This window comes from Oryx dammah, unplaced genomic scaffold (genome assembly GCF_014754425.2).
Source record: "Oryx dammah isolate SB20612 unplaced genomic scaffold, SCBI_Odam_1.1 HiC_scaffold_2, whole genome shotgun sequence".
In the NCBI taxonomy this organism is placed as follows: domain Eukaryota; kingdom Metazoa; phylum Chordata; class Mammalia; order Artiodactyla; family Bovidae; genus Oryx; species Oryx dammah.
In genome coordinates this window covers 111,354,642-111,368,147 of record NW_024070186.1, presented here as the reverse complement: position 1 = coordinate 111,368,147, position 13,506 = coordinate 111,354,642, and the positions used below count along the sequence as shown (strand labels likewise).

Sequence of the window (13,506 nt, the reverse complement as noted above, 5' to 3'; positions counted from 1 at the left end):
CTTAAGGCTGGACTGAATCTATCTACCAATGGATTGTAAGTACTCCTTTTCACTTTTAAAATTGATAACAGAGATCTGAATATCATCACAATTTCCTTTTAAGTCATTCTTAGAAATATGATTTCTGACCTAGATGGGTGGGATGGGGAGTGGGAGGGAGGTCCAAGAAGGAAGGGAAGATATAAACATATAGCTGATTCACTTCATTGTTCCGCAGAAACCAACAAGCATTGTAAAGCAGTTATACCCCCCAAAAAAGAATAAAAAATAATACTTACTTCAATAAAAATTAATAAAATGAAAGTAAACCAAAAAACAAATAATTTCTAATAATTTAAATTGTAGCAACGTTCCAGTGCAAAACAACTTAGAAATACTTTAGCATGTATAATAATGGTGTTTTACCTGCAGAAAACATAAATTAATTGATTGCCAAATACGTGCCAGGGCTTCTTACGTTACTTCATTAATACCCCATTGCCTTCCTGACACTTTCCCATGACTGGGACATGTGGATGGTGCATCTCCTGGTTTTCCCTCCCAAACCTGCTCTTCTCATCCATCGTCTTCCCCTCCTCAGTTGGTGGTAACTCCATCTTCCAGGTACTCAAGTCGAAAACTTTGGAGTCACTTGTAACTCTCCTATATCTCCCATCTAGCCTATCAATAAATCCTTTTGCTTTACTTTTAAACATAACTGGAATCAGACTACTTCTCAGCATCTCCTCTTCCTGGGTCTAGGCCACCAGACTGTTGCAGTAGACTCCTAGCCGACTTCCTCCTTTTGGACGTGCTCTTCTGTTATCTGTGCACCTAAAATAATACTTTAAAAACTAAAAACAGATCATGTCAAGTTTCTCTTTCTCACCAAGAGTACATTCAGTCACCTATAAAGCCCAGACATGATTTGCGTCTTTTTACTAATCCCATCTACTTACATACTCTATTCTGGCCACATTGGCCTCTTAGCTGTTCCTTAAGCTCTCAGCTCAGAGCCTTTGTACTTGCTGTTCCCTTTGCTGAGAACACCCTTCCCCTTCATCTACTTCAGATTTTTACTCAAATATTTGTTTCCATAAGGGTTTTCCTGATTACTCTATTTAAAATGAAACTCTTCCTTCCCAATTCCTCTATGCAATACACACAGATAAACATATACATGGTAGTAACTACCCTCACTACCTGTTTTATTTTTCTCCTCAGCACTTGTTAACATCTGATATATGGTATATATTTTATTAATGCATTAGTTTTATTTATTTTTCCTGTACCAGAATAACTTCACTAAAGAAAGGAATTTTGGTATTTCATTCACTGTTAATATCTTGGTATCTAGAACAATGTGGCACATAGCACGTACTCTATAAATACTTATTAAATGAATGAATTTATTCTTATAACAATGCCACGAGATGATTACTAAATTTCATAAATTAGGAAAAATATGCCACCAGAACTGCCACCCACAATGACAAAAGGACAAAAACAGATGCAATGAGGGCTTCCCTGGTGACTCAGTGGTAAAGAATCTGCCTCCCAATGCAGGAGACCTGGGTTCAATCCCTTGTCTGGAAAATCCCACATACTGCAGAGCAACTAAGCCTATGCACCACAGCTGTACAGCCTGTGCTCCAGAGCCCGGGAGCAGCAACTGCTGAGCCCATGCGCTGCAACTACTGAAGCCTGAGCGCCTGGAGTACGTGCTCTGCAGCAGGAGAACCCACCACAATGAGAAGCCCACATATTGCAACTGGAGAGCAGCCCCTGCTCTCAGTAACTAGAGAACCCCCCCCTCCAGCAACCAAGACCCAGCACAGTCAGCACAGTCAAAAGTAAATAAATAAATAAATAAATATATATATATGTATAAACAGATGCAGTAAGTTTAAAGAACTAATCGAATAATTTTAATCATTAAACTTTAAAAAATGTCTATTAATGAGAGTTTAAATAATTTATGGTATAATGAAATAATGGAATAATATGCAACTGTGAAAAATCATGAGGGTAATCTTTATATTCTGATATGGAATAATCTCCAAGATATGTTTTTAAGTAAAGTAAGAAGTATCATATGTTATCATTTGCTTCAGAATCAGGAAAATGTATACCTTTGCCCGTGTATGCATAGCCTAACTCTAGAAGAATACACAAGAAACAGTGAATACCACCAGAGATAAAAACTAGGTGACCAGGGATAGTTGTAGGAAGGGTCTTGTCTCTCTATGATAATTTATACCTTTAAAAATTTGAGCCATCTGAGTGTGTTACATATTCAAATATAAAATAAAATAGTAAGTTACCTAACATCAAACACCTTGTAAGTGACAGAGAGGGACATTTAAATTTAGGACTGCCTGACTCAGAAGTCCACTTCCTTTCCACTAGACCATACAATCTCACAGAGAAATTTGGCAGAATCAATGCATTTCATTTTTCTAGTCAGTTGAATTCTTGAAAATCATCTCCAATATATATAAGGCAAAGGGATATTGACTGTTAGCAGGTCTTTTAGTCGAGTGAATGTCAGTAGTGTGAACAGCATAGAGAAGAGTTTGTATACCTTTCTTAGTTTGCTGAAATCATTTCTTTTCTCTCTACAGCTGCTGGCTGGCAACTCAAGGAAGCAGTGGTTTGATAGCAAGTCCATTGTTGTGGTCATTCATTGTACCTGTGACCCTTATCCTCATCAGCAACATTGTTATATTAATTATCATTGTAGTCAAAGTACTGTGGAAGAATAATCAGAATCTGACAAGGTAAGATTCCCAGTGAATGAGAAGTTGGCAGGCATGGTTCATATAGTACATAATATAGTACAGTAATACATTCACTGCTCCTGGAAGAGTTTTCAGACTCCAGGAAAATGCAAGAATATGTGGTTCCCAGGACAGATTTTTTTCTTACACTTTGTCTCAGAAAATGAATCATCTCATCTTCCAACATTGATATTATGAGTCTACTGCATTACTTGTTTCTTTTGAGCTATATAAGCCTAACAAAACTAAACTCAAAGGCATCAAGGAAAAACTTTATCTCCCAGTCCCAAATATTCATGAAATCAGATTTGAATAATTAAAAATATGAGAGGGTTGTAAGGAGATGCCAGTGACTGTATTTTATAGACTAGTAACTGTAGGTTATATTTTACATGTGTTGCCTGAATCACATAATGACTTTAAATTTTTGAAAATTAGTTGCAAACATAAAAATTGAGAGATTTCACTTAAAAATTATATTTTCTCTTGAAAAAAATTAGAACATCTGGCAAGATTGGGCCCACATTCCCTGCAGATAGGGTGTGCACTCTCTGGTTTATTACTTCCCGGGAACTAATTATTCCTCTCTGTAACCTTTATGACCTCAATAAGCATTTTCATTGTCATCACTGACATACAGAAAGAGCTCTGATTGGAGAGACAAAGAAGAGAAACTATTAAACACATACAGTCCTCCCACTTCCATATCCTACAGCATGAACTTGTTAGAACACAGTGCTAATGAAGCTATGAATTCAGGCTTAATTCTATAAGACTGCTTAATCCAAGTAAACTTACTGTAAATATATCTGTGAACTTTGTTGGTCACTAAATAGATCTATTTTATATGAACAGGTGGGTGAAAACAATCGTAATTAGTATGAATGTAATCTTAATGTGTACTTTACCAGTTAAGAGTAATTATCATATTTCCTATATGGATGAAGGCCTATATAGAGGGGAACTATGGGGAAAAGACTATCAATTATACTCATTCAAACCTGTTTTTTAGCAGTGAAGAAAACTTTGGTAAAGTCTTGTTAGCCTAACTGTGAATTGTTAAATTTCCTTTATACAGAGGAGTATCATTTAGGCCATTAGCCATCGAACAAATTCATTTCAAAATTTTGACTGACAGCCCATGGTTCTTAAATTGACTTATTACAGAAGAGTGGGTTACAATTTAATTTTTAACAAATTATCTTCTATGTATCAGTTAAGTTTTGCTATATAACAAATTACCCCCAAATTTAACAGTTTAGACTGACAAATAGTTATTATTTGTCATATGTTTGAGTGTTGGTCAGGTGGTTGTTTTGGTCTTGGACAGTTTAAATGCTGGTAGGTAATCTAGGATGAGTCACTTTCATTCTGATGTTGGTAGTTGATTGGTATTGAGTGGGAACTACTTAGTTAGGGAAGCTTATTTCTGCTCCATGTGGTCTCACTGTCCATTAAACCAGTCCAGGTTTCTTAACATAGTACTTTCAGGGTTTCAAAGAGCAATAAGAAAAGGTGTGCTCTGATGAGCAGAATGCTTTCAAGCCTCTGGTTGCGGAACAAATGCTGATGTTCCACTGATCACAGTAAGTCAGAAGGCCCAGCTCAGATACCAGGAATGACAGCCTAATAGGAAAGTCTACACTTTAAAGGCTTATCAACCTATAGCATGCAAAGGTCCCAGATCCCTGAAAAAGGAATTACTAATCCAGTAGTAATAATCACTAAAATCAAATTTCATTCCAAGGAAAAGTTGATTCTTTGTGAAATTTACCCGTATTTAAGGAAGTGTTTATGCTTGAGCTTTTAAACAGATATCACTGTTTGTCTTCTTTTCTTCCTTCCTTGCTTTCTTTCTCTCTCTTTCTTTTCATATACATATATTTTATCCAGGGTGACATAGGTTTTTGTACCTGAAGCATAATGTTGTTTAATGAACAATGTATATGTGGAGCTGAACATGTATTTTCAATAAGAGGTTAACAATGACATTAAAAAAATAAGAACCTGAATTGAACCCTATTTTCTGTCTTGCTTTCTCTTATTTAGCACAAAGAAGGTTTCATCCCTAAAGAAGATTCTTAGCACATTATCTGTTGCAGTCGTCTTTGGAATTACCTGGATTCTGGCATACTTAATGCTAACTGATAATGATGACATCAGGGTCATCTTCAGCTACATATTCTGCCTTTTCAACACAACTCAGGTATGGTATGGATTAGTCTGAAGGTAGTGAGAGGGTAACAGGCAGGAAGGCCAGGGGTCTCCAAATGGAGGAAATAGGCTGCAAGTGTCAGACATTTTTATCTCTCTTAAGCGGGAGGAGGAAACAAAATAGCGATATTTTTTTCCTTTTCTATACAAATTTAAAAGGAGGCTTCTCTTAAAATACTGTGTTGCCATACTGACACCTGGTTTCACCTGAAGTTAACTATTCTCAAATGTTGAGTTAACCAATGCATTTTTCTTATGGGAATGTTTGTCTTAAGCTATGTTGATGTACTATGCATTTACCCCAGACTCTGTCTTCAAGTCGGTTCTGCCTAATGGCTCAGAACCTATTTGACAAACCAGTATGTTATACTCAGATATTGTTCCCCTAATCTATGTAAACAAAACTATTTGTATGGTGATCTGCCCTTCTATAAGATTCAAGTCAATCATTTTATGGCCTGGGATGAATCATCTGGTGCCAAGATTATCCCAAAATGCATCTCATGGATGAGGGGCCTGGTGCCATTCTGAGTTTTAAGACATTCCTTTCTTTCATTAACAGACTGCTAGTGACTATCCAGCTGATGACTAACAGGGGTGTACTCTTTCTGCCCCCTTCTGATGCCTATGTCAGAAGCTTTCTCTATCTCCTTTATACTTTAATAAAACTTTATTACACAAAAGCTCTGAGCGATCAAGCCTCCTCTCTGGCCCTGGATTGAATTCTTCTCCTCCGGAGGCCAAGAATCCCAGCGTCTTTTCTTTCAGCAGCAACCTTTCAGTAGCAGACCGTGCAGTGGCAGAGATGATACCACCCTGGATCAAACTTTCTTATCTTAAAACTCTCTGAAGGTCACTGCTTAAACTTTAGGTGACTCTATTTTTAATACACTTCGAGGAAAGGGGAAGAAAAATGTTTTTATGACTTATCAACTACATCCTTTCCTGAGCTGGAGTTCATGGAATATAATTGCAATAGAGTTGAACCATGTTAGTCCTCCAAGCAGAAGGGGATCTGTCAAGCAGCTAGCCTGGCGAGCACCTCCTCTTCTTCTCTTCCATGGGGCAGGTCCAAGGAGCCTCACCGTGGTTAGTATGGTCAGTGTTGTACTGGTCCCTGGAGCCTGGAACCCTGTGAGGTTGGCTGAATATTTTCTTTCTCTCTTTTTAAAAATTTTATGATTATTTAACTGTTAAAAAATTTTATTGAAGAATAATTGGAAATAATTACTTTGATAGGAACAGAACCTTATGAAGTTGTTTTTGTGACATACATAGGATGTCACACATAGGACTGAAGATGCTCTTATTCTTGAGTCTTATGTCAAGAATATATTTAAAATAATACATCTTTTAAAAATTTCATTCATACTTGTTTAAAATATCTGAATGGAAAATTTATATTCTTTCCTTCTTTGGAAACCATTCTGTTAACATTTTGGGAGTATCCACTGTGAGAAGCTCAATATTTAGATTAAGAATTATGGTCACCTTCTGATTTTCATCATGAAAAAATAGTCATATAGATGAATCCAAATGGTAACTGAAAATAAAAAATTTTGTTTGACTTCAGAACATTTTTGTTTTTATTCATTCATATTTGTGTATTATATATTATTGTTGTTTAGCTCCTAAGTTGTGTCTGACTCCTTTGTTATGCTATGGACTGTAGCCTGCCAGGTTACTCTGTCCATGGGATTTCCCAGGCAAGAATACTGGAACTGGAGCGGGTTGCCATTTCCTTCTCCAGGGGATCTTCCTACCCCAGCAATCCAATCTGCATCTCCTGCATTAGCAGGTGCGGTCTTTACCACTGAGCCACCAGGAAGCCCGTGTATTAAATAGGGGGAATGTCAAAAGTTTCAAATAAAACAAGGGGGCATTATTGAAAGACTTACCTTAAGATCAGGACTTTCTCTCTGTGCTTCTTATTCTGTGCCTCTTCCTATAGTGAACATTGCCTTTTGCTGTGACGAAACGTATTACAAGGGCTTTTCCATCAGTACATGCAGTTTCATCTTTTCTGAGCTGGCAGAGCGAATTTATACTTCAGTAAATTAAAGTACTCTTCTTTTTAGGTTGTTTCCATATCTTGGCTATTGTAAATATTGTTAATGAGCATTCGGGTGCACATATCTTTTTGAATTATTGTTTTTGTTTTCTTAGGCTATATGCTCAGGAGTGAAACCGCTTGATCATATGGTCGTTCTGTATTTAGTTTTTTTGAGGAACCTCCATACTGTGTACCACAGTGGCTGCATCAGCTTACATTACCGCCAGTGCCTTTTGCCAGTCCTTCTATGTTGGAATGTCATGTTATTTTGACTTTTTAATTTTAATGAATTTCTCATTAATGATAGTATGTTTTTGGAGTAATCGTTTAATGGATAGTTAGTAAATACTAATAAGGACTTTTCCAGCTGATAATTTTTCTTTAGGTACCATGGCACATGGATTCCAGATTAGCTTGGCATTTAATTCTTGGCAATAATAATTTTTTTTCATTGAAATTGCATAGACTTTATTGAGATTTTATGTTGTGGAAAAATTGAGGTCAGAATTTTTTTGTTCTTCTCAGTCTTATATCACCCCTTCGAATATTTTTTGAAATAATTTTGAACTCATAAGAAGTTATAAAAATAGTACAGAGAGTTCCTATGTAGCCTTCACCCAGCTCTTCCAGTGATAGCATCTTACATGACTATAATATATATAATAAAATCCAGGAAAGTGACATTGATACAATCCACATTATTTACCTATAAGCTTCAGATTATTTACCTATAAGCTTCAAGTGCGGGGAGCTGTGTGCAGTGTGGGGAGCTGCTTGGCTGTCTGAATTGCTGCCACCACGTTTAATGTTTGTAGGACCTCACCCTCTATCCCAGGCAGCCCTCTCAGTCATTTTTTGAGAATAATTCCATTAAGCAATAGATGTTTCAAAAGGGAGGGGATATATGTATACCTATAGCTGATTCATGTTGAGTTTTGACAGAAAACAACAAAATTCTCTAAAGCAATTATCCTTCAAAAAAAAAAGTAGATGTGTGCCTGCCACCAAATTTGAATGGCTATAAGGCAGACCTTTACTGGTTGCAACACCCAAAGGAAACTCCCCAGAAGGACAACAAGTAGTGTAAGCTTAGTCTGGGATTGCCAGCTGAATCATGGAATTGTCACCTAAAGTGACTGGTAATTTAGAAAAGTATCTAAAAGAAGGTCTAGGCAAGGATATTTTCTCCTCCTTGCACAGGAGAGACATATTACAAAATAGAGACTCATTACAAAATGTTAATACTTTATGGTAAAATTGAAGATGGTCATTTGGCAAGAGCATTGAACTAAAAGATTTAAGCTATCTTCCAGCTTTACAATTAATGATTCATGTGATTTTAGGAGTCACACAACTTTTCTGAGTGAGGCAGGTAATTGTATAATGAAGTGGGGCTGTTAACATTAACACAGTATTTTACAAAGTGGGCCCGAATATTGCCTACATCAGAATTTACATGATGTGTTAGAATGCTGATTCCTGAGCCTCACCCCTTACCTACTCAGTCAGAACCTATGAGGTAAGAGCTAGAAATCTTTGTGCTAAACAAGGGCCTCAAGTGATTGTAACGGATACTAAGGAGTAGGAACAACTAGCTTAGTTCACATGGAAGGCTCCTTCTAGGTTTAGAATAATCTATAATTCTAATAAATAGTTTACTGAGTGTTACAAGTATTATTTAAAAGGTACAATTTGATCTTTGTGCTAGTGAGTATTAGTTTGACCCATACATTTTGTCTTTTCAGATAACATCTTTGGGATTTTAGGGAGCACAGAATCCTGCAGGATGGTGTCTTTATGAATTCTTCATGGTCTAGATCTTTTCCTAATTATTGTACAACCAGAAATTCTATCCAGCCTTATCTTTACCTTAGAGTTTGAATTCTGGAAAATCCAGGTGAAATCATGTACTGCACAAAAATGATGCTTTTCCAGGAGCCAGATCTTCATGTCTCCAAAGCAAATTTCTCTCCCTTGAATAATCAGGATGACCAGTGGCCACTTTTGTCCTCCAGAAACCCATGTCCCATTGAAAACATCCCCTTGTCACCAAGGCCTTCTTCAGGGGAGTAGATACCACCCACTGGGTAACAATCAAGTTAATCCTCCTGCTTTTGGCCAGAGATCTAGTGTATCCCTAGCCAATATGTATTGATCCTATTAGTCAAACTCTCGGAGTTATCTAACCATAGCACCAGAAGCCTCCTGTAATGGTATTCATATGATATGATTCTAGAAATAGTCTTTTTAAAATAGCTTTTAAAATGGATTTTTTAAAATAGCTTTTATATTTTGAAATAGTCTTACAGAAGAAATTGCAAAGACAGTACAGATTTCCCCTATACTCTTTGCCCAGCTTTTCCCAATGATAATATCTTGTATAACATTGTTAAAATCAAGAAATGAACATTGGTATAATACTCTCAACTCAACTATGGATGTTATTTATTTTTCCACAAAGGATATTAATGAGGAATTATCATAGGTCTTTTAGACGCTATAATGTACTTTATATGACCTTTATATTACAAGCAAGAGGCAGAGTAATGTATCAGATACTGGAGTTTTGGAGCCAAACATATAGTTTAGTTCCAGACTCTACTGATTACTGGTTGTGTTAATTTAGGCAAGTTACTTAATTTATCTAAACTGTAGTTTGCTTATATGTAACATAGGGTAATAAACCTTATTTTATAGGGTTGATATTAGGACTAAATGAGAAGGATTAAATGATGAATATTGAATGAAAAGCAATTGTCTGATATTAATAAGAATGCAAAAAGTGGGTCTATACATTTTGAAAATGTATAGGAAATAGTATTTGGTCTTCTGTGGTTTAATTCCTCATGCATATCTGGTCTTCTTATGTAAAGTACAGAAAAGCAGTGAATAGAAGTGGCTTAAATCTTTTTTTTTTCCTTAAATGTACCAAATTTCTAGTTATTTTACCAAAAATCCAAGAAATGTAGAATCATAGACTACTAGAACTGTAAGAAGAATTAGGGAACCCATGGTCAGTCTACCCATGTTAGGAAACTGAAGATCACAGACATTGAAAAAAGAACAAAGTTACTGTGGTATACTAAAATTAATATTTGGTCTTTGTCTTCAGTTCCTGGCACACAGGTCCTTTAATCTGTGGACTCTAATCTGAGTGATGAGTGTTTTCTGCATGCTAATAAGATGACCGGTGGCTGAGGTCCCCAGATAGCTTCAGGATAGAAGCTGGTCACCAGAAATACCAAGGCTTGATCAGAAGTTTGGAACTTCCAGCCCACTCCCCAACCTCCAGGGATGGGAGAAGGGTTGGATATTGAGTCATTCACCAACAGCTAATGATTTAATTGATCACATCTGTGTAATGAAACCTTTATAAAAACCCCTAAGTGAAGGGGTTTGGGAGAGCCTGCAAGTTGGTGAACAGACTGAAGTGCTGGGAGGGTGATACACTCAGAGGGACCATGGAAGGTCCATGCTCTTGCCCTGTAATCTCTTCCAACTGGTTGTTCCTGGCTTGTATCCTTTATAATAAACAGATAACAGTAAGTAAAGCTCTGTTGTGAATGAGTTATGTGAGTCCTTCTAGCAAATTATCCAACCTGAAGCCGGGAGGCAGTAGTCAAATTGAACAGAAGAGTGGATTGCCTGGGGACCTAATACCCATGACTGGCACCATTATGAGGGCACTCCTGTGGGACTGAACCCTTTGCCTGTAGGGTCTGACACGGACTCAGTGCCGTTAGTGTCAGAATTGAATTGTAGGACACCCAGTTGGTGTCAGAATTGGTTGGTGTCAGGAGGAAAACAAGCCTGTCCTTTGCACAGCCAACATGTGAAAAATGGGGATCTAAGTCTACCACTTACATACAGCTTTCAGATATGAGAAGAACATTGCCTCAATCTTCATAGAAAAAGAGTACGTAGCAGTACATTGCAGGCTGGTAAACTCAAGTTCTCAGCCACAAAGAAGGGTTGGGGTAGCAGGGTGAAACACAATTTCTTCCCTGATTCTGTGTCTCAATACATATCTAATATTAAACTTTTATTCTGTCTGCCAGGGATTGCAAATTTTTATCCTCTACACTGTGAGAACAAAAATCTTCCAGAGCAAAGCTTCCGAAGTGTTGAAGTCATTGTCGTCTACCGCTGGGAGAGTGAAGGTGCTGCCGTCAAAGCCACTGAGGCTGCGTGTGAGGATGTATAACATGATCAGGTCATTTCCAGCCCTAAATGAACGTTTTAGGCTGCTGGAGCCATCTACACTTACCGAGGAGATGTCTGAGAGTGATCAAGTAAACCCAAGCACCTAGACAGTAAAACTGTTACCTTTTGTGGCCCTCTTTTTATTCAGCTCACTTTTTCTATTTCCTTCCTTTATTATCCAGTCTTCTCATATTTTGCTTAAAGTTAAGACGTAGATAACACTTGTTGTTTATTATCATCAGGAATGGTGGATTTGGTAGTTTTTCTATTATTCAGTACAGTCTTACCCCAATGAAGTGAAGACTTCCACTCAGCTTTCAAGATAATTTGATTATCACTGCTCCCTACATCATAAAGTCTGTGTGACAAAGTTTGATAAAAATATAGAACCTAAAACAAATTCTTTTACAATTTACCAAAAAGGACATGAAGAAAAAAATTTACCCCCCACCCCCAGAACAAAATGATTTCTGGTGAACACTACAAGGAGTTGCTTATATGTATTGTACTTCTGATTTGTGAATATTTTAAATTTGTATGTGCTTGTACTTTTTTCCAGTCAAGAACCTTGCACTTATTTAATCTCTGGAAAGGTTTTTTTTTTTTTTTTTTTTCTGTTAAAACAAAAAGCATATTTTATGCCCAGAGGAATTGACTCCATGAGAATTGGGAAGTGAGACATAGAAAAATGAGCTGGTTGCTAACGCCTCTATTTCCTTCCAGTTCTTGATACATCTAACCTTTTATTGATGAAATGACAGTGAGGCTCAAAAAATGAAAAGTTCGTCACTATCACCCCTTATGACTTCTAAAAGATCCAGCTGCTCATGAGGTTTCAAACACTTGAATTATGAATGACTTCCTAAATAAAAAATGACCTCCACTGGGTTGGAGAGCACTCCCGCTGGACTTTGGAGACAGAGCCTTTGAAATGCTGTGTTCTGTTTTGTCGTAAACGAGGCACCTGCTGTGAGTGCACTGAGCTAAGGGACTAACAAATGTCAAGTAAGCTGTGGCATACCATTCTCACCACGCCTCAAAGAACATGTGTTTTTTATAGAAATGGTTGTAAATGACTGTCGGATTTCTAGGTGAGCCAAGAGCCTACTCCATCTGTAGTATAATTGAGACCTTACAGGATAATGGAAAATATAAAAGGAAGAGAATAAGTAAAGCAATTCTCTGAGGTCAGTGTTTTTAGTGGTGTTTTAGTGACATCCCTAGATAGGGGCTGGACTTTGGGAAAATTACAAGATGGGGTTGACCTACTTGATGTCCTGGAATTTATATTCAGATGAAAATAAACCTTAAGTGGAGGCCACTTTAAATGTGGAAAAAAAATCACCAAAGAGCGACATTGAGCCTGAGGGTGAAACATGTGTTCCCTTGGTGGTTTTAGTTTTCTCTGTACTTTTTTCCAGCATTTTGGGAGGTGCAGCAAACCAAAATTCCATATACCATTCCTGGAAAGGCTCTACCGTAAACGCGAAAGAACCACGTACTGTGCGTGTTGTGGAGGCTGAGTCAGGCAAACGTTGATGCTCCCCTACCTTCCCTGAAATTCTACCTCTTGGAAATAATTCTATTGATTTAAGCCTTTACCTCATGCACTGATTGGGAATCTTTTTTTAGTTTAGTGATCCAACTTGAGAGGAACAACCATCCTGACTTTGGGGTTTCCTTTCCTGGGTCTAAACAATTCAGAGATTACTGTTCATCAGTCTGAATTGTTTTTTCTTTTACCCTTTCCATTTTGAAGTTCATGTTGCCTCTTTTTTTTTTTTTTCTTTCCCCTGTTACCAACAAAAGGAGATCATTTTCAAGCCCACTGTCATTGCCTCCTTCAGAAGAGCTTGGCATTCTTTGCCAATGTTTGGAAAACCTGGGCCAGAAGTGCTGACTGTATCATACCAGGCAGTCAACAACTGGAGCTCTCTAGCCCCACGGGATCACCTTACTGTGACCCTGGGATCTTTAGGACCTGGCTCCTCAGATGAGGTCCAAGTAGAGCCACCAGGATTGGTTCCATCCCCCGGGAGGTGGGGTGGGGTGGGGTGGAAAACACAGGGGTAGAGGGGGAGGGGCCAGTTGCTAAGAGAGGAAGAAGCTTCCTGTTTACATTTTTTAAAACCTTATGCTAACCATATTATGGCAATTTTAGAAGATCTTTATAAATTATCTTTTTCAAAAAAGCAAAATCAGTAATTCCCTGACCTATCAATAATGTCTGTTTTTTTTTTAATGTTCCCTTCTACTCTTTGTGTGAATACATAAGAA

At 37.5% G+C, this 13,506-nt stretch overlaps 1 protein-coding gene across 2 annotated transcripts in view; it reads left to right on the top strand.

Annotated features, from left to right (window-relative positions):
* ADGRG7 (adhesion G protein-coupled receptor G7) overlaps window positions 1-12,570 on the top strand; it is a 63,120-nt gene extending 50,550 nt beyond the window's left edge. For both annotated transcript variants that reach the window (XM_040225873.1, XM_040225881.1), the window contains 3 exons: window positions 2,604-2,759; window positions 4,809-4,965; window positions 11,085-12,570. In XM_040225873.1, the coding sequence (XP_040081807.1) occupies window positions 2,604-2,759; window positions 4,809-4,965; window positions 11,085-11,336 (565 nt within the window). In that variant the 3' untranslated portion in view covers window positions 11,337-12,570. The remainder of the gene's footprint in view (window positions 1-2,603; window positions 2,760-4,808; window positions 4,966-11,084) is intronic.
* The last annotated feature ends 936 nt before the right edge of the window (window positions 12,571-13,506 follow it).